Genomic DNA, 27,756 nt, shown 5'->3' with positions numbered 1-27,756 from the left:
AGCCTGGTGATTCGGAGCACAGCCTCAGGGGACTAGGACTCAGGCCCCTAGGACTCAGGGCAGAAGGATTACCCTCCCCGTGCTCACCTGTGGCCTCACCTGTGCGGCGACAGTGGCAACAATCCCACCTCACAAAGTTGCTTTGAAGGTGAAATCAGTTCAGGGGAGGCCCTCACGGCAGCTCCAGCACACGGTGACCGAGCTGAGTGTCCCTGGGCAGGTCACTTAGCTCCTCTGAAATGACCCCTGCCGGAGCCAGAATAGAGCCGGGCCCTTGGAGATGTCGGCGGGCCATTGTAACACCAGTGTGGAGGGCTCCGAAGGGGATATGCTGGTGCCTGGGGAGCACAGAGGAAGGGACAGTGGAGGGGGGTTCCCATCTCTGAGCAGCAGCACCCAGGAAGGGGAAGCGCGGCCCTTGCCTGCCGCGGTGGCAGTGAGATTCAGAGGACCTGTGCCCGAGGGCTGGCTCTGTCCCTCCAAACCCTCAAAACTCAGTTTCTTCATCTGTAAAGGGGGGATGATAATACCAGGGCTGCCTACTTCACGGCTTGTCTTGGTGCAACAAAATATTGACCATGATGGAGTCTTCTCATGACCTCGGAAATTCCTGGCGACTCTCAGACAGGATGGCTGTGGGAGGCTTACCCTTGTGGCATGCAGAATGCTCTTTCTTTGTTCTGAAAAGGTTCATTCACACCCTAAAATTTCCAGTGCAGGCACTAATGTAGTCTTCTTGGGGTTATTAATAATAATAACAACCAACAGTAACGGCCACTTATTACACATGCCGGTGGCTCTTCTGAGCTCTTCACATGCCTTAATTCATTTTGATTCACACCGTCCTTAGGAGGTGGGCATCATTGCTGCCCTCATCATTTTATGGGTGAGGAAACTGAGTCACAGAGGAGTTAATTAACATGCTGTAGGATGCTCAGGTGGGAAATGATTGAGCCAGGATTCAAAGCCTGGCAGGCTGGCCCCGGAGCCCACAGGCTGACTCTGGCCGTGCCCACAGACACCCAGCACTTGGTGAGAGCCAACTCCATAAGCCCACAGCTGATCACTGCAAAGCCTCGGCCCGAGCCCCATGTTGGTATTAAAAGAAGGCCAGGCCGTACCCTGGAGGTCAGAATGGGTCGCTCTCCATCTCTGAGGCCCCACGCCCCCTCGAATCACATCGCAGATGTCAAAACCAGACAAGCACCGGCAGCAGGACTGTGCCCGAGAGTGACCGAACTAACCCCCTGCTCAAGTATGACAGTGTCCCACCGAGTGTGTCCTTTCATTTACTTGTTCGCCCACTTATTTAACACATATTCCCAGAGCTTGTGTTCTGGGAGAACAGAGGAGAGCCCCCCTTTCCTGCCATGGCTCCGCGCGCTGGGGAGAGCAGTGTGCGGATGATGAGTCTTGGATGGTAGACAGCAGGAGGCCTGAGAGCTCGCTACGCTCACCTGCGAGGGCCACGGAAGGTGGTAGAAAGCTGGAGATGCTGAGCTGATGATGGAGGGTGAGAACAGGAGCCCTGTAGGCAGCTGGGCAGGGAGCCCGATGCGGGACTCGATCCCAGGAGGGAAGGGCTCGGGGTGTGCAGGCCGGCTGTGTTCGGGGCTCAACAGTCCTGCGGAGGCAGAGGAGCTGGAGGGGACAAGACCAGAGGGGGACGGTGGGCCAGCGGGTCCTCAGGGCAATTGAGAGCCATGTCCAGCTTCCCCGAAGCTTCTCTGCTGGCAGCAGGGCCTGTGTTGGCTGTAGGAGCAGAAAGGTGGCTGTGGAAGCTTCTGTAGGTAGCAGTTTGGGAACAGGTGGCTGATGCCCAAATGAAGGGGGTGCCCTGGGGATGGAAAATCAGGAAGGGGTCATCAGCAGGCCTTGCTGGCTCTGGGCAGAGGGCATGGGACCATTGGGAGACTGCCACGTGCCAGGCTCGGGATGCCACGTGTTGAGCTGGGGACACTGAGGCGGGAGCAGACCCAGCTGCAGGCGAGGAGGTCTGGCGCACTGGCTTTGAGGTGGAGAAGACCAGTTGGCAACTGGACTTGCAGGTGGGAAGGAGCTCAGAGGCTCCACGCAGGAGACAGAGATCTGCGAGTGGTTCCTGCTCAGGAGTCTGTTAAAGCAGAGCGGATGGGGTCGCCCAAGAAGAGGGGCAGGTGGAGGGGGCAGGGGTCAGAGCCCCCTTGTACAGGTGGTGCCTACAGTTCCCTCTTTCCTTCTAGGCCCGCGGTGCCCACTGCCGTTCAACACGTCGGATGTGGCCGGTGGAGTGATTGTGTGTGAGCGAGCCTCGGGCCTGGGAGGGGCCCCCATCCAGCAGTGCCAGCTTCTGTGTCGCCGGGGCTACTGGAGTGCGTTCCTGCCAGGGCCGCTGGTGTGTAGCCTCAAGGAGGGTCGCTGGCTGTCACAGCCGCCGCAGCCCCAGGCCTGCCAGCGTGAGTGTCCCCCCAGCACCCTGCTTTCTCCCGGGGTTCAGGGCCTGAGCACCTGCATCTTCCCTGCCCGAGGGTAGCATTCCCGTGGTAAGCCAGGTGGCCTCAGGAGCAGGAGAGAGGCCCCAGGGAAGCACGTTCTTCTAGAAGGAGCAGATGTGCTTCAGAGACTCCTCGGGTTAAGCTTTATTTGGGGCTTCTCTGGAGCAATCTGCTCCTTGGGAGAACCGGCCCTCATGTTGGGCTCTCCTGGGATAGCTTGGCTCCAGGAGCATATTCAGGAGGTAGGTGTTCCGATGGGCATATTGGTCACTGTGGGGTTGAGATGCTCGGAGCTGTTTGCCTGGCCTCTGGGAGTGACGCCGACTCACCAGCCTCTCCCCCGGGTCCATCTGGGGCTCCAGGCTAGTGGTTGGCAGTGCTGGGGCATGGACCCTGCTCCTGGGGACATCAGTTCTGGTGGCTGTGGGTCTGGGCTGCCTGAATGTCAGCCGAGTTCCTCTCCTGCTCGCCCACTGTGCCTGTTTGCACGCCCACACGGCTGTGAGGCAACTTCGAGCTCTGACTGCAGCTGCCTTGGCTGAGGCTGGCCATGGTTACTCACAGCCTGGCAAGGCAGGGGTGGGCGCTGGGTCCCGGCACTGGGTCCTCCCAGGGCCCTGAGAGGGGTATCTGAGAGAGAGACCCAGATCCTGGGACTGTCACAAGGCTCTGGGTGGCTGTCAAAAGACAGTATTTATGGCAAAGCTTTCTGGGATAGAAAATGGTATCCAGAGAGCCACCTGGGTGGCTCAGTTATTTAAGCATCTCACTCTTGATTTTGGGTCAGGTCATGATCTCAGGGTGGTGGGATTGAGCCCTGCATTGGGCTCTGTACTGGGCATAGAGCCTACTTAGGATTCTCTCTTTCCCTTTGTCTCATCCCCCCTGCCCTAAAAAATGTAATCCAGAGAAAGGTCAATGTGATTCGAACAAATAAGTGGTCTGTCCACCTGCCTGTGATGAAGTGGCCTAAGCTGAGACTAAGACCAGGCTTGTCAAGACTAGATCTAGAGCAGGACACTTAGGAGAAGAGGGATATGGGTCTTGAGCTCTTAAAGTTGTGTGCAGGGCCGCTGTGTATGACTGTGTAGGCTGTGCACTGAACAACCTTAGAGTATGTCTTTCGTATAGTCTGTGGTGTCCCCGCTTCTCTGGCGAAATCATAGATAGTGGCCCCGTGTGAAAGTGAGAGAAGATGGAAGATTTTCCAAGAAGAAGGTCCAGGACCCCCAAAATGTAGAGCAGCCTGGTTTAGAGGCTGAGGCAGGACTGAGCTTGCCGAGAGGGTGCTAAGTACGTTCAGAGACAAGCCGTCGTGCCAGGAAGTGTTCAGACTCCGAGCACGACGGTGTGGACGGTACTGCTCGTGTGGTCTAAGCTACATGAAGGAGGATTCTTTGTGCAGAGGAAAAAAAATCCCATGGGTCTGTTGCCTGTGTCTGCTGACCTCTGGCGCTCGCCTGCAGGGCCCCACCTGTGGCAGACCTTCCAGACCCAAGGGCAGTTCCAGCTCCGGCTCCCGCCAGGCAAGATGTGCAGCGCCGACTACGCGGGCTTACTGCCGGCCTTCCAGGTCTTTCTAGCAGACGAGCTCGAGGCCCGTGGTTTTTGTCAGATCCAGGTATGTGGCTGACCTTCTGCATGAGTGGGGCGCTTGGGCTGGGCTCAGGGCTCAAATAGACCTAGGGTTCAGCTCTCACTCGTTTTACCCATAGGCAAACGAGAAAGTACTTTGGCCAAGGCTGGTCGCGTAGTGGTGGGGGTGGAATCCGTACTCATCCCTGGCCATCCTTTCTATGTAGAGATGTTAAACCAGACATGCGCTGAGCACCCATGATGTGCCAGGCACAGTGCGCTGTTGGCGTGGAGTAGTGATCTTCATGGGGACGCTATTGTTACTCCTGTTTTGTGGATAAGGGGGGTGAAGCCCAGAGCATGAACATAACTGTCCAGAGTCACACAGCTGGGAATTGTAGAGCTCAGCAGATGACTTGAGGACAGAGCTGGACACGCCTGTGTAGTACGACCACCACCTTCAGAGGAAGAGCCCGGGAACAGGGTGTAGGAAGACTGAAAGGCCAGCATGTACTCCCTGAACCACTGTGCCAGACGTGTCTTTAACAAACCCACTGGAAGGCCTTACGGATCGTCCCTGGAAGGAAGATAGTGTGTGCCAGCAGACAGGCCTAGTAACATGAATAATGAATATCAGAGTTTTTTCCTATAGAGTGGGTAAAGGCTCCTGTGATTCCAAGTCACAAGTATTCAGGGGAGGAGTCTTTAGAAGTCCCTCAATTAGGGGCACCTGGGTGGCTCAGTTGGTTAAGCATCCAACTCTTGATTTTGGCTCAGGTCATGACCTCAGGGTCCAGAGCTCAAGCCCTGCATCAGGCTCTGCGCTCAGCAAAGAGTCTACTTGAGATTCTCTCTCTCTCTCCCTCTCCCTCTGCCCCTCCCCTGCTCATGTGCTACCTCTCTCTCTCTTTCAAATAAACATATCTTAACCCCCCCTCCCCCAAAAAAATAGCCACTCAGTTTAACAAATTCTTGTTCTGCCCCAAACTTGTCATCTCAAAGAGTGGCCCAGTTTTAGCACCTTATGCTAAGAATTTTGGAGAACATACTTTTTCACAAAACTAAATGCACAGAGTTGTGATTCTAAGACAAATAGAAACATATATTTCCCCCTTTTATCCAAAGAAATGTACTTGGCAACAATAGCAGTAATATGTATTAATTACCGAGCCCAGGCTGGGTTCCTGGTGCGTGCTAGAAGCTCAGTAGCTCTTGGTTTATAAGTGTGTGAACTAAAGCCCAGTGAGGTTCAGTAAGTTGCCCAGGATTTCACAGAGCTAAGTCCAGATCTAGATTTGGACTCTAATTACACCAAATTTGCTCATTCGTTCCTTTATTCTCCCATTTAACAAACATTTGGGTGCCTATCACAGGCTAGGCATGGTTGCAGGCACTGAGCACTGTCAGTGATAAAGTCAGATGCCAAGTAAGGTGGTCAGGACAGATTGTAATCATATACTAACGCAATAGGGAAGAGGAGTCCCGCCTGAACCGGACTCAACTTTGATTTGTGCCCAGGTGACTGGCCCCCTCGTGTTCCTCTGAGGGGTAAGGAGAGTTAGTAGAGCCTTGGCCCCTGGGGTCGGATTGGAGGGAGGGTTGGGGGGAGTAACATAAGGCACGGGCACGTTCTGGAACCTGGTGTGGGCTCAGCTAAGCTGTCTTCCAACTCTGTTCTTTTTTTATTGTTTGTGTGTTTGAGAGAGAGCAGGGAGGGGCAGAGGAAGGGGAGAATCTTGAGCAGGCTCTGCGCCCAAGTTGGGGCTCAGTCTCATGACCCTGAGATCACAGCCTGAGCCAAAATAAAGAGTCAGACACATAATCATCTGAGCACCCCCGAGCCCCAGCCACTCTGTGTTCTTGAGCTAAAGGCACCTGTCTCCATGTAGGCAAAGACTTTGGGGACCCCTGTTTCCATTCCTGTCTGCGACAGCTCCACGGTACAGGTGGAGTGTGTGACCGGAGAGCGTTTAGGAGTGAATGTCACGTGGAAGTTGCACCTGGAGGATGTCCCACCGGCCTCTCTTCCTGATTTGCATGACATTGGTAGGTTGTGCAGCTTCTCTGAGGCTCTGTTTCTCCATCTGTCAGGGGGAGCCAGTGATGCCTTGTGAGGATCTAGCGAATTCCATCCCTGACTGTCAGAGAAGCCAATGGTTAAAAACGTATATAAAAATCAATGGTGTCCTGCTAGTAGCTTATGAGAGTTAAGCAATAGCATCCGATTGCTTTTCTGTGGATAATTTCTAATTCTTCTCTGGATTTCCCAGGCACAGAGGGGGAGACAGGTGTGAAGAAGGGGAGGGTGGGGGCGAGTGGCAGATCCGAATTGGTTTATAATATATGCTCTACACCCTTGCAATTATAAAATGTCTCAGACCACTTAAGCTATTTAAACCCCATTATTACACCGTGTAAAGTGGGGCAGGTGTGTGGATGAATTGAGAGAGTAGAAGGATGCAAGATGGATGAGCAGTGTGGACGTTGTGGCTGTGCCATGAGCCAGTGTAGACATAACCCCTATTGCTGACCAGGGGGTGGGGAGCCCCCTTTGCTCTTCTACAATCCAGCAGCTAAACACCCAGGGTCAGCGCTGGCTGCAGCTGGGCCTCTGTTTTATGAGGGGGAGCATCTGGAAGATGCTGCCAGAGTGTGACCCTGAAGGCGGCCAACTGAATCTCTGTCATTCTGCAGTCCTCGTGGCAATAGTGTCCCCCAAACAGCATTAGGAATCAGGCGTCCTTTTCTTCCTCCTCTGGAAAGAACCTGGAAGATTCAGGCTCTAGATTTGCAAAATTTTTGATTTGCAAAAAAATCTGTGATTCTGCAAAAGGAGGAGATGTTTGATCTGCAAAAGGAGGAGATGTTTATTCCTGGCGTCCATGCTGACGACCATGGTTTCAGGCCTTGGGCTGGCTCTACGATGGCCTGCCGTAGCATGAAAGTTCATTGTCTAAGGGAATCCGTCCCAGCTCCAGATGTGACGCCCCTCTGGTTTCTTCCTAGGAAATACAGGACCACAGCTGGAGGCCTCTTCAGCGTTTAACCAACCACTGACGTGGAAGGCTGTGTTGCCTCCTGGAGGCTAAGCCTTCTCTTTGAGTGGTCCCGTCACCCATATTTGCTCTTATAATCCTCACTCACTGCAAGAGAGGCATTGTCAGCCCCATTTTGCAGGTGGGGAGATGGAGGTGCAGAGATGGTGGCTTGCCAAACGTTGGGATAGTTGTGTATCTACACAGAGCACCTTCCAATAGTGGGTGAAGACATGATATCTTGGACCAGTGGGGTTCATGGTGATGCCACAGAAACGACAGGATCCAGGGATCTGGGTTAAAGTCCTAGTGGTGCTTCTGACTCCTGTATAGGATTGGGCCAATCTGTCCTCTTCTGTGGGCCTCAGTTTCTCCCTCTGTAAAACGAGAAACCAGGTAATGCTTATATCTTCCTTCCATGTAGACTTTCTAGGTGGTTCTGGTCCTTGCAGAGAATAGTGCTGACACTCCTGCCTCCTGTGTCTTACAGAGGAGGCCTTAGTTGGCAAGGATCTCATTGGACGCTTCACGGATCTGATCCAGAGTGGAGGGTTCCAGCTTCACCTAGATTCCAAGACTTTCCCAGCAGACACCTCCATCTACTTCCTTCAGGGGGACCGCTTCGGCACCTCTCCCAGGACATGGTTCGGGTGCTTGGAAGGATTCCATCAAGTCTTGGCTCCCAGCAATGCCCCTCAGGACCCACGGGGGTGTGGTAGGTCCTTCCCCTCCCCTGGGACTGAGGCTGTGGAAAAGGCTCCAAGAGCACTGGAGGCAGGTCACTCCGCACATACAGAGTAGGGAATCATTCATTTCACTGTTCCGCCAGAGTCATTCAGTGATCCACTGTGCAGGGGCACATGGTCCTCACCCCCTCTGGTAGCAGCTGAAAACAGAGGCACAGGTGACACGATACAGCGATCCTTCTTCTCACTTCTGGGGTCTGGGCTGTACTGTCTTTGTGGAGAAGGCTGATGTGCATCTTGCATGTTCACTGACATTTCTTAGTCTGGTTATAGCAATGTGTTAGCTCCATGTCCAAACGGCCATCGATGAGCCCAGGGCATGACCACTTGGGGGAAGGGATTCCTGGCAAAGGTTTACCGGGGCTGTCCTTCCTTACCCTTACCCTCTGTGGCTTTGGAAGCAGTTTTTTCAAGAACGTACCTGCAAATTTCTAGAATGGAAGCAGCATGAATTCCCCGTGGCCACCATCACAAGTCACCCCAGACTCCGTGCCTTAAGACAACATTTATCATCCTCCAGCTCTGTAGGTTTGACTTCTTAATTGGGTCTCACTGGGCTAAAACCGAGGTGTCAGCAGGGCTGCATTCCCACTGGAGAGAATCTGTTTCCTTGAATTTTCCAGTGTCTAGATGTTGCCTACCTGTTTTGGCTTGTGGCCTCCTTCCTTCAGCCTTGAAGCAGTGGTGCTATAGCTCTTTGGACACCCTTCCACAGTCACAGCTCCCTTGGACTCTGTCTTTCTCTTCTAGGGACCTTTGTGCTCACACACAGCTGGGAAATCCAGAACACTCTCCCTATCTTTGGGTTAGCTGCCTAGCAACCTGAGTTCCATCTGTAGACTCAGTTTCCCTTTGCCGTATAAACTATTGTGCGTGTGGCTCCTATGGATCAGGATGTGGCTATCTTTGCTGCCTCCTACTTCCAAGGCTCACGACGAGAAGGCTTCCTTCCCTGAGGCATGAGACAGAGCAGCATTGTTGCTGAGCTGCAGGAAGGGAAGATGCTTCTGGGTTATTTATTTTTCCATTATTTGTGTTGGTTGCCACACAAGAACTACATGGCCTTTCCTTTCGTGAGATCCAGGCCAAGTTCTAAACTCCACATTGGATTTAAGATGTAGCTAAATCTTAACACAGAGACCCAGAAACACACCCACTGCACACACCGCCCACTAATATTTACAGATTTTGTGGTTTGCAATGTACTTTCACGAATATTTACCCCTCATGTTGGCTCATGGTGATCCATTGTTCCGCCATTTGACAGATGATCAGGTTGAGGCTCCAGATGAAATGAAATAATGCGTCTATAATGTCTAGAGCCAGGCTGACTCAAAGGAGGGACTCCGGTTCACAAAACCACTCATCTGTGGGCGTGTAACCTGAGGTCTTCTGGGACTAGAGCTCATGCTCTTTCTACCTCACAGAGCTGCCCCAATAAAAAGGATAAGAGGTAGGAGCAGGAGTGGAAGGTATTTCCTGCCAGGGTGGGTGAAACAGGGTCACAGTGATGGAGGTGTTCAGAACACCCACCATTGTGTTCTTAGACTTACCATGAAGTGCCCTAGGCTCTAGGCTCTATTCCCGTGTGTGTGTGTGTGTGTGTGTGTGTGTGTGTGTGTGTGTCAGGGGGGTGGTATGTTGGGGGGCTGTATTTGCAAGAGCAAGGGCAAGAATCTGCTTTTATGGTCACCCCAGGGAATCCTGGGAAGGGGGTCTTGGAACCCTACTTGGGTGCCCCCCCGGAGTGTGGAGCCCAGAGACGGAGGGGCAGGAGCTGGAGACACGTGCTAGTCAGGGGCCAAGGTCAGAAACCCTATACTGGCTCTGCTTTTACATTTCCTCCCATGGCCCATCCCCTTCATATAAAATAGAGCGCTGGTCCTTCGAGGGAACTCTATTGATTATCAGGCTATTATTTCATGTCTAACAAGATGAGTAGCCCAGCTCCACTGGGAAGCTAAGCCAGGGGCACAACAGTCTCATCTGAAGGATGTTAAGTGGTGGGGGCACTGGGTGTCAGAACCCAGGATGGCAGGGCTTCAGAGAGAGTGGGGACCACAGGGTGGCCTGGAAATGGGATGGAGTAAAAGGCTTTGCCTGGCTACAGGACAGGAGTTGGCAACCTTGTTCCATCAAGGGCCAGAAATGCAAGTATTTTAGGCTTTGTAGACCGTACGGTTTTTGACCCATGACTTAGCTCATCCACTGTAGGGAGAAAAGCATGGGTGTGTTCTAATAAAGATTTATTTGCCAAGCAGAAGGTGAGTTGCATTTGGGTCATGCACCAAAATCGGCCAATCCTAGCTCTAGATAAAGCTTCATTCTATTTTGCAGCTGCTGTGGCTTTTGATTGACTCAAAAGAATCATTGATCGTGCCATTCAGCCCCACCTCCTTACTCCAGATAGAAAGGTCTGAAGTGGAATTCACAAAGGCAGCACCAATTTTCTATTTTCTCCAGAATCAATGATAATTTCTCTTTGTTATTTTCTATTTTTTAAAGATTTTATTTATTAATGAGAGACAGAGCGAGGCAGAGACATAGGCAGAGGAAGAAGCAGGCTCCCTATGGGGAGCCCGATATGGGACTCGATCCCAGGACTCTGAGATCTCGCCCTGAGCCAAAGGCAGATGCTCAACCACTGAGCCACCCAGGGTCCCTGTTATTGTTGCAAATATGGGCCTTCCTAGCATTTCTCTGGTGCAGTGGGTCAGATATTATTAATCCTGTAGTGTGGGTGAGGTAGCCAGGGATACGCAGCTTAAGAATAGTAGGAAACTGCTCTTTGAAGCCAGGTGGGTTCAAGTCCTAGCTCCAGTGCCTTCTTGATGTGGGTCCTTCGGGCATTGCTTATCCTTACTAGGCATCAGGATGATAATACCTATTCCGTGGGGGTTGTGGTTTGCATAGCGTCATATAATCAATACAAGTATATCCCTTCGCACATGGCGAACTCTAAACAAATGGCCGTGTTAATTGGCCATACTGGGATCCAAACTCAGCTCTCCCGATTCCAGATTCCTTGTCTGTCCTCTGCATCACACACCTCTCCTCTCAGCAAGGGGGTTCCTCGTGAAATCATGCCCTTGGATGCTTGTATCTATTCTTATTGGCTTTTTTTCCTTCTGAGGCACATCTGGAATGCAGCTGTGAGGCTACAAGCAGAGCATTGTCCTGTGGAACTGAAGCAGGGTTTCTGGTGTCATGTCAGGGGGGCTAATCTGTACGATCCCCATGGAGGGCAGTGACTCAGGGGGTGAGGGGGACTCTCCACCTCCCGTGACTCATTCAGGCCTGGCAGCTTTATCCAGGGAACAGATGCTGCAGGGAGGTAGGGGCTCTGCTGGCAGCTTTGTTGAGGTCAAAAAGGATTATTTTAGGATTACCTGCTGGCAGCCTTCATACCAGTTTGGTCCATTAAAGAGAATCTCAGAGAAATTGTCTGGATTTTCCATTTTCTGTTCCAGACAGCATTTACTTTCACTCATTCACTCCAACTTCTTATAATTGAGCTAGTTCTCCATGTTCCCCCCCCAAAGTAATACGTTAGGTCTCGTTTCCTCCCCCACCCCTTCCTTCCTTCTTCCCATCTATGCGTGTGTCTATCCATCCAAGCTTTCAAAGCATAATTATGTGTTAAACACCAGGTGACATACTCCGGGAAACAAGGTCGTAGGCCTGCTTTCAAAGAACTCCCAGTCTGGTAGGGGAGAGGTAAGCGAAAAGCCAGCTAAGTCTCAGGGAGAAAGCCTTTTCCTTCACAGTCAGGGCGGTCAGGGGAAGCTTGCTGGGGCGGCAGGGGCAGCACGAAGTCTTGAAAGGGGAGCTGGAATTGCTGCTCAGGTTAGAGCAGGCAAGGAGTGGGGTGTGTGTGCATGTGTGTGTATGACAAGGAGGGGGATGTGCGTGCATGTGTGTGTGTGTGCACGGGTGCACCTGTGCTGGGTGCTGCAATGTGCTGGGTGCTGCAAGGCTGGAGGGCATTCCGGAGATGGAGATTCGTGCAGAGGTTTATATGGCTGGAGAGTGGGGTGTGTGGGGATATGGCAGGAGGTGTGCCCAGAGAGATAGGCAGGAGCCGGGGTGGGAGAGGCCTGGGGCTAGCCAAGGGAGGGCCCTGCTGGGGGTTCCCAGGGGAGGATTTCGGGGTGGAGGGTGACAGGGCCAGGCATGAGGTTGAGCAAAGCAGGCCAAGGATACTGGTTATACTTGCTCACAGATGTTTTCCATCAGCCAAGACGTGCCTGTCATTGCTGGGGCCCGTGGGGACGGGTTGGTAGGAAGGGGGTAGCATGATCCGGAGGCTTTGGGAGGCTCTTGAACCCAAATCGGCCAAATTGTCTCATTTTATGAAGGAAGGACCTGAGACCAAAGGGGCTTCTGACAATTTCGTGGAGGGAGTTAATTGAAGCATAAGTGCCAACCTAGGGCTGTGGACAGAAGGGTTTTGGAAAGCCCACAGGGCAGGGGTGCGGAGGGAGAGCCCACACCTGCCGGGGAAGGGGGAGGACAGGGAGAGCCCACACCTGCCAGGGGAGGGGTGAGGACAGGGAGAGTTCATACCTGCAGGGGAGGGGTGAGGACAGGGAGAGTCCACACCTGCTAGGGGAGGGGGGAGGACAGGGAGAGTCCACACCTGCCAGGGGAGGGGTGAGGACAGGGAGAGTCCACACCTGCCAGGGCAGGGGTGAGGATTGGAGCCTCGGCCTCATTCTGACTACACAGCTTCCCACAGGTGGAAAGGCTTTGAAGCAGGACACAGGTTCCTTGCGCAGAATCATGAGGCCTAGGAGTTCTGTGCTCACAACCAAGTTGGTCCCTGCTCGCTTCGTCGGGCTGGCGGGTTTGGAGGCAGGACCCCTCGAGCTGTCAGAGAAGGCTTCGTTTTCCTTCAGCAATGAATTTGGAGACTGCTCGAAACTACAGTCACCGTCCTGGCATTGAAATACTCGAGATGACCGGCGAGCTGACTCATAGGAGTAATGAAACCCCACTCTTGGCGGGGTGCAGGGTGGGGTGTCGGTCGCTCAGAGCAGGCCGGAAAACACATCATTCAGTTTCCAAGATGTGTCTCGAGTTTCTGATTTACTCACAAGTGCCAAGTACGTGTACGTACCGGAGGCAGCGGTGGTGAAATCAACCCTGGTCCCCGTCCTACATGCCCGTGCTTGCTTCTTGGTCGAGGGAAGCTAGTGGGACTGGCGGATGGAGGGAAGGCTTTGGTTTGCAGAGAACCGGGCTCAATCCCACCTCTTTGACCTTACCACATGGTCCACCTTGACCTCGAGCTTCAGTAATCTCCAGTCTAGAAAGAAGATGGTGCCTTTCTCATAGAACCTGGAGATAACACATCGGAACAGTCTGGCACCACGCTTGGCACAGCCTCTGATTTTACTTCCCCACTGCCCTGTGCAGAAAAGCCTACAAGGGAGTCACACACGAATGTCCCAAGGCTCAGCTTCCTCATCTGCAAAGTGAGGATTAAATGCCAACTTCCGGAAATGTCCATGAAGCACCCAGCAGAGTGCCAGGCACAGAGGAAGTATCCTGAGGGTGGCCAAGCTTTCAGCTCCCAGCTTCACTGGCCAGCAGGTCACTTCTGGAAGTCATTTGGCAATCTCGTGGGAATATAACCCAGAACTACCCTTTCCCCACCCCTTGCTCTGAGCTATTAGAATCAATGTGGCCAAGTTCACATACTTATTTTTCTAAAGATTTTATTTATTTATTCACAAAAGACAGACAGACAGACAGAGACATAGGCAGAGGGAGGAGCCCGATATGGGACTCGATCCCAGGATCCCAGGATCACGACCTGAGCCAAAGGCAGACTCACTGAGCCACCCAGGAGCCCCTAAGTTCATGTACTAATCTCAGAGCACAACTCCTGGGCTCTAACTTCGAACTCTTGTGAGATAGGCATGTCTCCAGTTGGAGTTTCTGGTTTCTCAGCCCAGGTCATATTAGAGGAAGCAAGTTAGGAAAGACTGGGAGTAAAAGGAACAGAGAGCTCTGAGGATCTGCAGGTTAACAGGGGAGTGTAAGGAGGCGAGGGATGAGGCCAATGAGGCATCTTGGGGGCAAGATGCATGGAGGCTTCTCTCTCAGGGTCACACTTGGCATTTCTGAATAAATCAGAGGCCCAACAACCCAACAGTGAGGGCCTCCATAAATCCCACATGCTGGGTGTCCCACCTCACTGCGGTCCCGGATCTGAGCAACACAGGGGGAGGCTACCTGAGTCAAATGTGATGGTGCTGAATTGCTGAAATTGCCCCATTCGGACAGAATAGGTACGGAGGCTGACTCCAAAGAAGGACCCCCTCAAGTATAAAAATAATGTTGGGTGGGAGGATGGGTTCAATAGGTGATGAGGATTACAGAGTGCATGTGTCCTCATGAGCCCGGGGAGTGGGGGTGGAGGGATGCATGGATTTGCCCAGTCACGATACCATCCACCTGAAACTAATATAACACCAGATATTGACCAACTGGAATTAAAACCAAAACTTGAAAAAATAGTGACCATTTGTTGAGCATGTGTAAGAGTCTGGCATTATGGCCTGTGCCGTCTGCACATCATCAGTGCATTGCAATGGGATAGTTTATTCTTACCTTTCATGGAGGAGAAAATGGAGCCTCCAAGAAGTCCAAAGTCCTGTGGGTAGGCCGGGAAGAGGGACTTGAGCCAATCTGTCTGATCCCAAAATCTGCCTGCCCAGCTGTGCTTCGCCATGCCTTCACTAAGGGCAGTGTTCCCATGGTAACCGAGCCATAGACCCTCATCTTTCGAGTTGTCCTCCAACCTCATCTCATGTCATTCTTCCCTTTGTCTGCTAAGCTTTGTCTGGCTTTGTAGCTGGCTTTGTCTGGCTTTCCATTCCTCGAATGATTATTCCTTGTATAATCCAAACTCATTCCTACCTCAAGACCTTTGTCCTCACTCTTCCCTCTGCTTGGAATTCTCGCCTACCTCTTGCCTGGGGTGTTCCCCATCATTTGATGTCAAGCATCACCTTTCAGAGGGCTTCCTCACTCCATGTATTCCTCTCCTGCCTCACATACCTGAGGTTATCGTCCGACACCCTCTCATCCTACTCACCTGTCACCTCCTGGGGAGCAGGAACCTTGCCTGCCATTCTCACAGCTTGGCCTCAATTGTTGGAGCCTGACATGTAGCAGATTCTCCATGGGCACCGTTTACATGAATGAGCCCTTGTGCTCTGTTGGGGTTTCGCATACCCCGTGTGTTCTGAGGCTACAACTACAAAGCAAGAGGCTTCCCTTTAACATCATTTCTGTGTTTCTCTCTTCTAGTTAAGTGTCCCGAAGGAAGCTATTTTCAGAAGGAGATTTGTATTCCCTGTCCTGTTGGATTCTACCAAGAACGGGCAGGGAGCACGGATTGTGTCCCATGTCCTGTGGGCAGAACGACCATTTCCCCTGGAGCTTTCAGCCACACGCACTGTAAGTTCTACAGGGCCCTGGTGTGAGAAACCCTACAATGCAATGAGGACATAGCAGAGTGGCTCAACCTTGCCACTATTGAAGCTTGGGGACAGAGCATTCATCTTGGGGACTGCCTCGTGCATGGCAGGATGTTTATTTAGTGACATCACTGACCCTTACCTATTAGAGGCCAGGAGCATACCCTCCCCGCAACTTGTGACAATCAAACACGTCTCCAGACATCGCTGAATGTCTCTTGAATGGGACACACAATTGCCTACCGTGGAGAACCATTGGGTACAGAGCGTCATAGTCAAAGGGGCACCACCTCTCAATGCTTATACTCGGCCAGCATCTCGGCAAGATGTTTTATCTGTCTGACCCCAGACAGATAAATGTTATTGCATTAAATTCTATCAAATTCCCTTCTGGGTAAATATTATTAGCCACATGTTTACAGATTAGAAGGGCTACGGCTCAGAGAAGTCATTTAACCAAAGTCACTTAACTAGGAGGTGACGTCACTGGCCTTTGTTTGATCTTGGCATTGTCTGATTCTGAAACTCCTGATTTTTGTAAGTCAACCTTATCAGATTGAGAAATGGAAGATATTTTCCACCCACAGTCATTACAAGTATGTAGCTCATATTCCCTTTTAGGCCCTGTAAATTTGTCAGGACCGTGTGTATGTGTGGCTTTCCCATATGTCATGTGATTTCACTTGGCCTACTTACCTAATAGTCACCTGGGTATCGTTGGGTTTTTCCTAGTTAGGACCCACAGCGTGCCTTATTGTGTGCATCTTTCTTCCTTCCTTCCTTTCTTTTTTTTTTTTTTTTTTTAAAGATTTTATCTTTTTATTCATGAGAGACACACACAGAGAGACAGAGACACAGACAGAAGGAGAAGCAGGCTCCCTGCGGGGGAGCCCGATGTGGGACTCGGTCTCAGGACCCTGAGATTATGACCTGAGCTGAAGGCAGATGCTCAACCATTGAGCCCCTAGGTGCCCCTGTGTGCACCTTTCCATGTTAGTCTTAAGTTGTGTTAACGTGAAGCAAGCCATTAATGCTTCAAATCTGAATAGATTTTAGAATGTTGAAATAATTAATCAAAAGAGATTAAGCCACCTTCCCTGGTAAGTTTCCTTAGGAGAGCAGGGGGACTTCTAAGAAAACCAAAGGGATTTTTATAGGCCACGAGTCTGATATTCCTCTTGGAGATTACACTCTTCTCCAGGAAGGTTGAGTGTCCCTGACATCTGGACATCACCCTCAGCTTGCACACATTGATTTAGTCACACGTATGAGATGACTTGAAGTGTTATCACATTGCTGGAGGAATGCTTTTTTGTTAAGGTTTTATTTATTGATTTGAGAGAGATAGAGAACATGAGCAGGGGAGAGCAGAGGGAGAGGGAGAAGCAGACTTCCCAAGGAGCAGGGAGCCCGACATGGAGCTTAACCCCAGGACTCTGAGACCATGACCTGTGCCAAAGGCAGACACTCAACTGACTGAGCCACCCAAGTGCCCCCAGAGGAAAGCTTTCTTGAAAAGTGGGCAGTGCAATGTGCTGATCCATGTTTATGGGGTGGCAGTGGGGTTGCTACAGAAATAACAAGGGCCAGAGGAGAAGCCTGAGGCTTGGCCCCAGTCATACCCAGGCTGTTCCTCAGTCATTCCCATTGGCACTGTGACTGAGGCCGTACCTCGTGTCTTCTCTGAATGTCCGCTTCCTTATCTATTAGATGGAGCCATGATACCTCGCTCAGAGGATGGTTATGAAGCATGTCTGAATCACTTCGGGATGCTCCATACAAATGACCCTAGACTGGGTGGCTTCAGCAACAGACGTTTATTTCTCATGGTTCTAGAGGCAGGAAGTCCACCATCAGGGCACTGGTCTGGTCAGATGCTTACTGAGGGTCCTCTTCCTGGCTGTGTCCTCATGCATCCTTTCCTTGGTGCATGCATAGAGTGGGGGATCTCCAGAGTCTTCCTCCTTTCATAAGGGCACTGATGCCATCATGGGGACCCCACTCTTATGACCTCTTCTAGACTAATCACCAAGGTCCTCCCTCCAAATACCACCACAGGGAAGGTTAAAGCTTCAATGTAGGAATTTGAGGGAATGCAAACATTTGGTCCACAACTAAGTGGAATCCATTAAGATATTTTAAGACGAGCCACAAGTATCATGCCCATCCCGCTTGGAGGGTGAGCTCTGATTGCCTCTCTGTGCAGAAGTGGAGGGCTGTCATAGCCTTACCACTCTCCCGGGTATCTTCCTTGAGTCACAGAATAGATTCCAGTGGATAAGTCTCCAGGGTCAGGGGTAGAGTTTACGCTCTGAGTATATGTTTGTATCTAAGAATATCTCCATGACTCATTAGCATCACCATTCAGCCTGTCATCTTGCCTGATTTACGTTCTTAGATGGAATCGTATGGAAGAGAAGACCCCTCCCGCCTTCTGCCAAGGAAGGTCTGCCAAGTTTTAAGTGATGTCAAGTGATTACAAGATTTTCTTTTTGTTGTTAGGCTAGCTTCTAGAATCTCAGTTCCTCTGCGTAGCTGACATCTGTATTACTGTTCTCACCCACAAATACTTTGCTCCTCTTGCAAGTCTACTGGATGATTTTGGAGCTTCTGTTGATAACAGAGTAGCTATTTATTTGTTGACTTGTTTGTTTCTTGATGCTTTAATTCATACATAGCATGTGTGGCATGCGGAACGTTCTATTTAAAAAGAAGCCTTTGTAATCTCTCCACCAAAAAGTTGTGATTAATCCACGGTTAGTCATCTGACTAATAGTCTTAAAACATAGAAAACTAGATCTTCTCAAGGTCTGGACTGCCTTGAAAGAACATTTTTTCACCTACTTCCCGGGCCTGGAGAACCAGGCCCAGGTATTCTCTTTTAAGATCATTCACCAAAAATGTATTAACCACTTTCTTTTTAATGCTAAGTTTTTATTGGTTGTATGAAACAAGTAGAGATACGTTCCCTGTCCTCAGAGAGTGTAGAGTCTGATAGGAAAAGAAGCGTGTAAGTATACAGATAGGATGTGTGTAATTACTAATACAATGGAGGTGATTGTTATATGCTGTTGTAGCATTCAGCACCAGGTCTTGGGAGACATGTGGGGACTAACCGTGGGGCAGGTGGAGGTGAGACTTCTGGGCAGAAGAAATAATTTAAGCCCCCAAATAGAGGGATTTATCCATGGATTCAGCTCGTATGTATTGAGTATTTTTTTTGTGTTGGGGGGGGGGGTTGTTTCTGGACCCAATTCCAGTGTGTGTGTGTGTGTGTAGGAGGGGTCTCCCCACACCAACCACAAGCAGTTTAGACACTATCCTCTCAGAGACAGTACCAGATCCCACAGGTTGAGGCCTCAGCCCTATAAGACTGATCTCACCACCCCCATCCTGTCCCCAGTTGAAAGCCCAGGCTACTACCCCAGCTTCTCGTGGACAATCTACGTGTTGGAAGCTCCACCAGACCCCTTCAGCTCAGGCGCCGACCCTATGTCTGCATCGTTACGTGTACTTCCCACCAACTGGGTATAGATCAGAGGCTCCCACTACCTCCTCCTCGGGTGTGATTAATTTGCTAGAGCGGCTCACAGCAACTCACAAAATGTCTTACTCCTAGATTGTAGTTTATTCTACGGGATATAACTCAGGAACAGACAGGTAAGGGAGGCATAGGGTGTTGCACAGGGAAAGGTGTGGAACTTCCATGCCTCTCGAGGGACTCTGCTCTCCCCACATCTCCATGTGTTCACTGACCTGGAAGCTCTCAGAACCCCAGCCTTTTGGGGTTTTATGGGCATTTCATTATATAGGCAAGCCTGACCAAATCACTGGCCACTGGTGAGTGGAGGTCAGGGAGAGATGCTGAGAGTTTCAGGACTCTGATCACATGGTTGGTTGTCCTGGCAACCAGCCTGCATCCTTAAGAGCAGTCCAAAAGTGACCTCTGGAACATGACAAAAGACACCTTTATGGCTTTTGCCACTTAGGAAACACCAGGCGTGCTAAGGGGCTGGGTGCCAGAAAGGAAAGGAAGCCCAGATATACGTTTCTTATTAAAAATCACAGCATCTTATGGGGTGGGGGGTGGCCTGTACTATGTGTCAGACACTGAGCAAGACACTGAGATCCAGGAGGGAGCAAAACCAGATCGGGTCCCTGCCAGCTCAGAGCTTCTAGGGAGGGGGAGGCGGGCAGTTGTCAACCTTTCACTCACACAGACAAATGGAAATAAAAACCACCGTGCTCCGGCAACGAGGAGAGAGGTGTGGATGGAGGGAGGGGGTGACAGTCGGATGTCAGGGGCTCGGGGCCTCCCTGAGGATGTGAAAATTGAGCTGAGGGCTGATGGGCGATGAAGGGTTAACTCATTGAAGATAGAGCAGAAGGAGGTCCTGACGGTGGAACCACGTGAGCAGAGCCTGTGATTGAGACCCGGTGTCCCATCCGAGAAGGAGCCCCCCTGGGGCCCTGCATGCCGTGTGGAGCGTGGGAACACGGTGTGTGCGTGGAGTTAGCCGGGCGGAGCCAGGTCCCGTCGGTGATGTCCCGTCTGCATCTCGGTTCCAGGTGTCACCGACTGTCAGAGGAGTGAGGCAGGCCTGCGGTGTGACCAGGACGGCCAGTACCGAGCCAGCCAGAGGGACGGGGCCGGCGGGAAGGCCTTCTGCGTGGACAGCGAGGGGCGGCGGCTGCCCTGGTCGGAAACGGAGGCTCCGCTCACCGACTCCCAGTGTCAGAGTACGTGCTGGGGGTGCAATCAGCCACGGCCCTGGGGAGAGGGCACGTGTTCTCCAGGGCTCCCTGGAAAGGGCAGAGACGTGTGGGCTGCGTTCGTCCCCGGCTTTTTATTTTGGCAATTTTTAATCTACATAGGAGTCGAAAGAATAGTGGGAGAAACAAGTCACCTGCCACCTAGATCCAAAAATTGTTAGCATTTTCCTCTCTCTCATTCTTTCGCTCTTTTATTTTTGATCGTCGGAAAGTAAATTTCCAGACATCATGAAACTTCAGCCCCAGATACTTCGGTGTGTATGAGATGGGAGTTTAAAAATAATTAACGAGCCGAGTTTCCCTTTCTTGTGGGCTGTGTGCCCTGAAGAGCTGGTCAGCTTTTCTCTCTCACCTGGATGTCGTGGGAAGACTTGAGAGCCAGTCCTGGTTTCATAGCTTACGTGCTGGGCGACCCAGAGCAAATCGTTTAACTTCTCTGATCCTCCATCACCCCCGCAGCCTCCTGACCCTGTAAGGGCTAATAGGATCCCATGAGGACGGTAAGCAATCATTGAGCACCACTGTGCACCAGGCACAGCTCTTCAACGACATGATGGGACAGTCCACTTGTCCTACGTTTCTAGGACAATCCTGCCTCCTCTGTTTAATCAAGAAGCAGGCAGGGGCAATCTGTAAGTGCCTATAATTTTGCTCTCTGCAAGTCTCCAGGACATTGGCCCCCATTCCACAGAGTCGCCTTCCTGGCTGAGGTCTGGCTGGCCTTCGCGCACCTGGCCAGCCAGGGCCAGCGCTGGCTGCCCGTCTCTCAGATTTCTGTGTAAGACAAGGGCCTGATGTTCACGGGCTTACTATGTGCCAGGGCCCGTGCCAGGCAGTCATGGGTGATCCTCCCAGTGCTTCTGAGGGGTAGATATTATTATCCCTGAGAACTTAGCTGAAGAAACTGAGGCAGGGAACGTCTAGGTGACTTACCTTCATCACTAGTCAAGACATATATCTCGAATTTGAACCAAGGTGTGTCCCACCCCCAAACCTCTTTCCATGACACCAATCTGCTTCTGCTTAGATCTATCTGCTTCCTTGGGAAGCACACACCTGCACATGTACACATGCACCTGTACACACATACTTGCACACACAGCCTACCTACTTTCTGGAAGTGGGGACAGCTGATCACATAGGACACCTGAGAAAATCCAGTTCAGACGTTTTCATTTTGTAATGCTCAGAATAATCATTCCCTCCTCCAGGGAAGTGTTAGTGAATCTCAAAGATGTGTGTATGTGTGTGTGTATGTGTGTGTGTCCCCATGGATAAACTGAAAATCCAAGGAAAGTGTAATTCTTTGTTCCCGTATTCCTCTTCTTGGGCAGAAACAGCACTCAGGGGAGTTAACGCCTGAAGGTGCAGTAGGACATCAGGCAGGCTGATCTCAGCTGCCCTCCACGGGTGAGGGAGAGGCCTTCCTCAGCGGGAGCAGTTTGCTCGGCCCCTGGCAACTCCTGGCCATTCTGGGATTATCACCTAAACACTTACCTTTTAACTGCACTCTGCTCTGCTTCCCTGTCAATGCCTCAGTGGCCAGGATTGCAATCTGCACTTGGCGAAGCATTTCAGGCTTCGTTCAGCCCTGGGTTTATCCAGAGCAAAAAGAACAGCTTCATCCCTGGTCCCAGAAGCCTTTAGCCTTGAGGAGCAGCTCAGCCTTGTCAACTCTGATGATGCCTCTGGGAGGCTCTGGCTTCTTATGCAAAGCTCAGGAATTTATGGTTTCCCTCTCTGAATATTCAGGAGGATTTCCATGTTAAGAAGCTGAGTTCCTACCGGGATATCAATAGCCTCTTCTTGGAATCCAATAGAGCTTCATCCTCTTTGGGAGTAGGATTACAGTCCTATTTGTGAGGCTTTTGTCCCACAGAAAAAAACCCAGGCTGTAGAGGTCAACTGAATCATGCAGGGAGATCTGTCCCCTTCCCACCTGCTGTGTCCAGGCCTGGGTTTTCACCCCCAGGGATTGTCCTCCTTTTCCCGTGTGGCCCTCCTCAACAATTTTTCTACAATGCTTCAGTACAGTTATTCTACAAAGCAGATCTGTTGATGCAGCGCCCTTTACCACTCTTCAGTGGCTCCGCACTGTTCCTGGGATAAAGTAAAATTGCATACCTCACCCTCCTCTCTGGGTTCTAGCCTCCTTAGATAATATCACCCTTTGTGGCTAGGACTGCATCTTACCTTTTATTCTATTCCACAGTCCTTGGTGCTTGTCCTCAGAATGAATGAAATGCTGTAGTTATCTGGGCCTCTTCCGAATGATTTCCGAAAAGCCATCAGGCAAGGAGAGGCTCTCACCACCCCAATTCCCACAGCCAGTTTGGGGGCCCTGACAGCTAGGCAGGTGTCCTCGCAGGGGGCAGAGGGACTCTGCACTTACTGAATTGCTATTACGTACCAGCTTTTCCACGCTCTTCTGTTTAATCCTCACAATCACAACACCGGGGCTCTTGGAGATTGAAATATATGCCAGGTCGCAGAGCTGGTGAAGGGTGGCGGCGACAGGGCTTGCACGGGGGCCGACTCTGGAGCTGGGCTCTTCCCCCACTGCCTGCTGTGTCCCCCTCATGGCAGTCCCCGCCACATCTTCTCTGTAGCGCCTATGGCAAACCCTTAGGTTACCCAAGAGGGAGTTGCTTACTCACCGACCCTGGCCACTGGATATATTGAGCTCAAAATCCTTTAATTCTACATCTGGTTCTGTAATTCTGCTCTTTGCCAACCCAGGCCCAAGACTTCATACAGCACATCAGGTGCCCAGAGGTATAGGCCTGCTGCTGAGATCACCCCGTCTTGCAAATGTTCTCTCCAAGCTTCCTGGTGCTGTGACGATCTTGGCAGTCACTCATTCTTCAATGCATCCATCTAATACGCAGGAACTAGTGTCTGTCACTGTGCTAGCTAGCGGCTGTTCAAATATTCTTGGAACATTGTCCTTGCCATGAAAGAGACAGGTGGGCAGGCCCGGTGCCCCAGTGGTTTAGTGCTGCCTTCAGCCTGGAGTGTGATCCTGCAGACCCAGGATTGAGTCCCACATTGAGCTCCCTGCATGGAGCTTGCTTCTCCCTTTGCCTGTGTCTCCGCCTCTCTCTCTCTCTCTCTCTCTCTCTCTCTCTCTCTCTCATGAATAAATAAGTAAAATCTTTAAAAAAAATTTAAAATTAAAAAAAAAAAAGAGACAGGCACATACATGGCCATGGTCAAATATGATGATGTGCGCTCATGTTGACCCTCTACGCTTTCCCAAGACATTTATAAATATCTGCTAAGTAAAAATTTAGCATGTAGGAAATTATGCCAATAGGCTACAAATCTGCCAGCTAACTCCATATTCTATGAAATTATCAGCAATTTAGTGCATGGTTTGTTTCCGTTCTGTTTGGCAATGAGCTTCCTTCACAGAACGCTATAAAATGAAGATCTTCATTATCAAGGTGTCCCTTTTGCAAAAACCAGCAGATTGTCTAACTGAAGTGCTAAATTGACTGCATTTTCAGCCTCTGGGAAGGCTTCAGTTGGAAACTGAAAGACCAGTCAAATTTTGTTTAGTCTACTACAGTGTCGGGAGCATCTGTTTATACCAATTAAACTTCAGGGACAAAGGGTTGAATATAGCTTGGTGTTTGCTGGACTGGAGCCTTCAGTCTTTACAAACAAGATAGCAAGGGGTGTAAAATTTTTTAAAAAAGAGAGATAAAGAGATTGGAGCACAAGATTTGAGTGTGGGCTAAGCACATTATCTTGGCGACTTCAGTGATCAACATGGAAGGAATCCCTTGTAAAATTAGAATATTTTCTATATAAGAATTTGTGAACATTTCACACATGCTATTTCTCTCTTATTAACATCCTCTCTCCCAATTTTATCCCAAAAGGAATAAACTTTTTTTCCTGAGCTTATTGTGAGAATGGAGAAGAGGTTGCTCTGGGTGGTCTTGGATTCATTGATAAAAACCAATCTAGACACAAGTCTGTTTTTATAAAGCAAGAGATGTGTATGAGAACGGGTGCTTAGGTGCATGCTTCTAATTCCGTCTGCAAAAAACTAATCCTGGTGTACTTTGGGGCGTGCTTTTTGATAGTTATTTGCAAAACATTGACACCTCTGGGCACCTTTGGTTTCAGAAGTGAGTCTCATTCCTTGAGAGTTACCTACAGTTCTTTTCACTTGGTGAAGAATGAGTTGCAAGTCCCAGCACCTTGAGATCTTATATTTATTTCTTCTCCCCTGGTTGGCTCCCCCAGCGTGGGACTCTCATTCTTACCAGAGAATAACTCAGGCATGTCAATAGTAGCTAGAGAAACAGATACTGATCTATCACTTAAACAAATACTATCATGAACATGCTTGAGCCACATGACACATCTTTAGATTTCCATGAACCCACATGCACCTGTTTTATTTGTCTTTTAAAGGATAACTTCCCTCTTTCCAGAAGGAAGTAAAGATTGCTTCGTGGAAAGAAAATTTTCAACAAAATAATCACAAGATAATTAGCACTCAAAGATCAGGACAAGAAAATATAAATTTAGGTAGAAAATCAGTATCAATGAGAAAAGATGAGTTGTAGGGAAGAACGTAAATGTTAAACTTTCTCCTTACCTCCTGACGACGAGGGAGCACAAGGAGACATGATAACACGTAGCTCTCTGAATCAGATATGAGGCAGCGTGCTGGAACTGTTTTAAAAGGGAATTCCCCTCCTGGGGACATTTGTGTGACCAAGGGCTGTGAACGGGAAGTGATTTCTTGACCCGACTCTCTCTTGGCTTCTCCGTAGAGATCCTCTCCCCTTTAGAATCCGATTTGATCAATCTGCTTTCCTTTCAGTGATGCAGAAATTTGAGAAGGCTCCAGACTCTAAGGTGGTCTTCAGTGCCAATGTCACTGCGGTGGGAAGGTCCAAAGTTTCTGGTTCTGGGTCCGCCCTGCTGCAGTGCTTGACAGGTAAGGGGTGGTGCGGAGGTGGGCACATGCAGAAATAGGCTCTGCCGACCTGGGCAAGAGAAATCGAGCAAAACCATTGAAACCATAATGAAAAATCACACTGTATCAAAACACTTGGTAAATCAATTGATTCCCCAAACGTGCATCCAACTCTTAGCTTCACTTCAGAGTTGGTAATGCATCCGCCATGTACCAAGAACAATGCAGCACCCAATGTAAGGGTGCAGAAATGAAGGCCGTCGGTTCCTTGTAGACTTACTAGTCCAGGTTAGGAGAGCATGTCTGTGAACGTTTTTTTTAAAAAATTAAATTGATTATTTTATTAGAGTGACATCTATAGAAGCAAAATATCTAATATTTTTTTATTAAAATATATAATATTTTAATGTATGTTCCACCTACCACGTAAATGACTCTAAGTGTCACAAGTATAATCCACTTAGCCAGCCGGGCTAGAGACAGGTCATAGCAACCACTGTTTATTGAGTGTGTATGTTTACAAGGATTATCTCATAACCCTACAGTCGAGGAAGATTACCGTTGTCCATGTTAGGGATGAGTGTGTGCTTGGGTGTGTTGGGGGCAGGAGGTGGGGGGTGTGTGTCCATCTGTCCTCAGAATCACCTGAGAGAGACAGGTGCTGACCGGCCCATGGTGCTCGCAGACTGTGCTTTGGATGAGACCTGCAGCTTCCTCGCGGTGTCCACGGCGGGATCCGAGGTCTCCTGTGATTTCTATGACTGGACAAGTGACAGCATCGCTTGCACGACTTCTGCACAGGTGAGTCCTGGCAGCTGTGTGGGGTTTCTGCATCTCGTCCCTTCTGTCTCAGATATGCTCTGGATGTCTGGATGTCAGGCTTTGGGAAATGGGGACCACAGTGGCCTGGGGGATAGCTCAGGACGCAGCTGTCCGCAGGAGTGTCCATCTGAGAAGGATCGCTTCCTGACACATGAGTCAGAGGGAATGTCAATGAGGAGCACTCCTGTCTGGTACCCACCAGCTTATCTCGCCAGGAAGTGTGGGCACTGGGCATGATGGGACATTGTCCAGAGCCCTAAATACCATCTGTCTGAGTCCCAGACCCCGGCATTCCTTTCCAAGGTAGAAGTAAAATATGATTATAGCTTGAAAAGAAAAATGTTAAATATTAGTTTGAACCACACGAATAGCTGGGTCTGGAGGTCAAAGCTGGCAATTTTCACTGTTACCATGAATTAGGACAGAAGAATATGCAGAGGAAAGCAGTTGTCCCAACTTCCCAGCTCCTAACCATATGAAAATCTTCATTTTTACTCTTCCAGTTTCTCAGGGAAACTTCTGGAAAACTTCTAAGTGTTTATAAGCGTCTTTTATTTTTTTTTTGGTTTGTTTACATGCTAATATCTTATATATTTTCTACCCTGATTTTCTCACATAATGTTTAAGTTTTTTTCTTTTTAAGATTTTATTTATTTATTCACGAGACACACACACACACACACACACAGAGGCAGAGACATACGCAGAGGGAGAAGCAGAGGGAGGAAGCTTTAAACTTTAAACTTGCAGAGCTAACATTGCCTTGACTACTGTGTGTCTTCTGTTAGCTTCTCGAACCCTCACCAGAAGCCTGTGAAATCAAGCCTTGATGTTACAGATGAGGAGTCTGAGGTCAGGAAGCTGCACGTGGTTGGGATTCAGTCCAAGACACACCCCCATCCCACCTCTTGTCTAGCTCCTGCAGACCCTGGCTCAGGTCCTAAAATCCAGAGGCCCACCTTCCATGCCCTTTCTGGGATGTCGCCAGTGAACACACACTCACACCTCTGCACAGGTGCAAGTGCAATGGGTACGCAATCCACCAGTATTGGTGATATTGCAAAACACAGCTAACACAGCTACATGTCCTTTAAAAATGTGAAATAAAGGGGAGCCTGGGTGGCTCAGTTAGTTGAGCATCTGACTCTTGATTTCAGCTAAGGTCATGACCTCAGGGTCATGAGTTTGAGCCCCATGTTGGGCCCTGTGCCCAGCAGGGAGTTTGCTTGAGATTCTCTCTCTCTCTCTCTCTCTTTCTCTCTCTCTCTCTTTCCCTCTGCCCCTCCTCTCTCTCATGCTCTCTTTCTCTTTCTCTAAACAGATAAAATCTTTTAAGAAAATGTGAAATAAACTATGTACCTCCATACAATGGATTGGTATGCTGCTGTTAAAAAGAACAGGGTTCATTTTAAAAATGTAGAAAGTTAAACATTGGGACACCTGGGTGGCTTAGAGGTTGAGTGTCTGCCTTCAGCTCAGGTCGTGATCCCGGGGTCCTGGGATCGAGTCCCGCATCGGGTTCCCCACAGGGAGCCTGCTTCTCCCTCGGCCTGTGTCTCTGCCTGTGTCTGTCTGTGTGAATAAATAAAAATAAAATCTTTAAAAACAAAAAAGATTCTCTTTCCCTCTCCCACCACCCTCCCAACCCCACATGTTTGATGTCTTTTGAAAAAAAAAAAAAAAAAGATGCAGAAGTGCAGGACTCTCCCCTCCAGAGGCCCTTCCTTCTCCCCTCCCAGGCCATCATCCCTGCATTGAGCTCAGGTCTTCTAAAAAGGAAGAAGAGCAGTTGCCTTCAGATAGCTTTGCTTTTAGCCCCTACCCTTTGAAGATTGCTGGTTGGGCGACCTTGAGGGGAGGGCGAGACACAGGGAACAAAACACAAATGGATAAGAACAGACT

General features: G+C 50.0%; 1 protein-coding gene across 1 annotated transcript in view; it reads left to right on the top strand.

Moving 5' to 3' along the window:
• Positions 1-27,756, top strand: part of TG (thyroglobulin) — a 246,551-nt gene that overhangs the window by 35,913 nt on the left and 182,882 nt on the right. Inside the window, exons 17-24 of the mRNA XM_041768575.1 lie at positions 2,223-2,435; positions 3,941-4,095; positions 5,939-6,095; positions 7,575-7,799; positions 15,151-15,300; positions 19,890-20,060; positions 24,937-25,053; positions 25,718-25,833. Of these exons, the coding sequence (XP_041624509.1) occupies positions 2,223-2,435; positions 3,941-4,095; positions 5,939-6,095; positions 7,575-7,799; positions 15,151-15,300; positions 19,890-20,060; positions 24,937-25,053; positions 25,718-25,833 (1,304 nt within the window). The remainder of the gene's footprint in view (positions 1-2,222; positions 2,436-3,940; positions 4,096-5,938; positions 6,096-7,574; positions 7,800-15,150; positions 15,301-19,889; positions 20,061-24,936; positions 25,054-25,717; positions 25,834-27,756) is intronic.

Source organism: Vulpes lagopus, chromosome 9 (assembly GCF_018345385.1).
Source record: "Vulpes lagopus strain Blue_001 chromosome 9, ASM1834538v1, whole genome shotgun sequence".
NCBI classification, from domain to species: domain Eukaryota; kingdom Metazoa; phylum Chordata; class Mammalia; order Carnivora; family Canidae; genus Vulpes; species Vulpes lagopus.
This window is presented reverse-complemented; position numbering and strand designations above follow the sequence as displayed.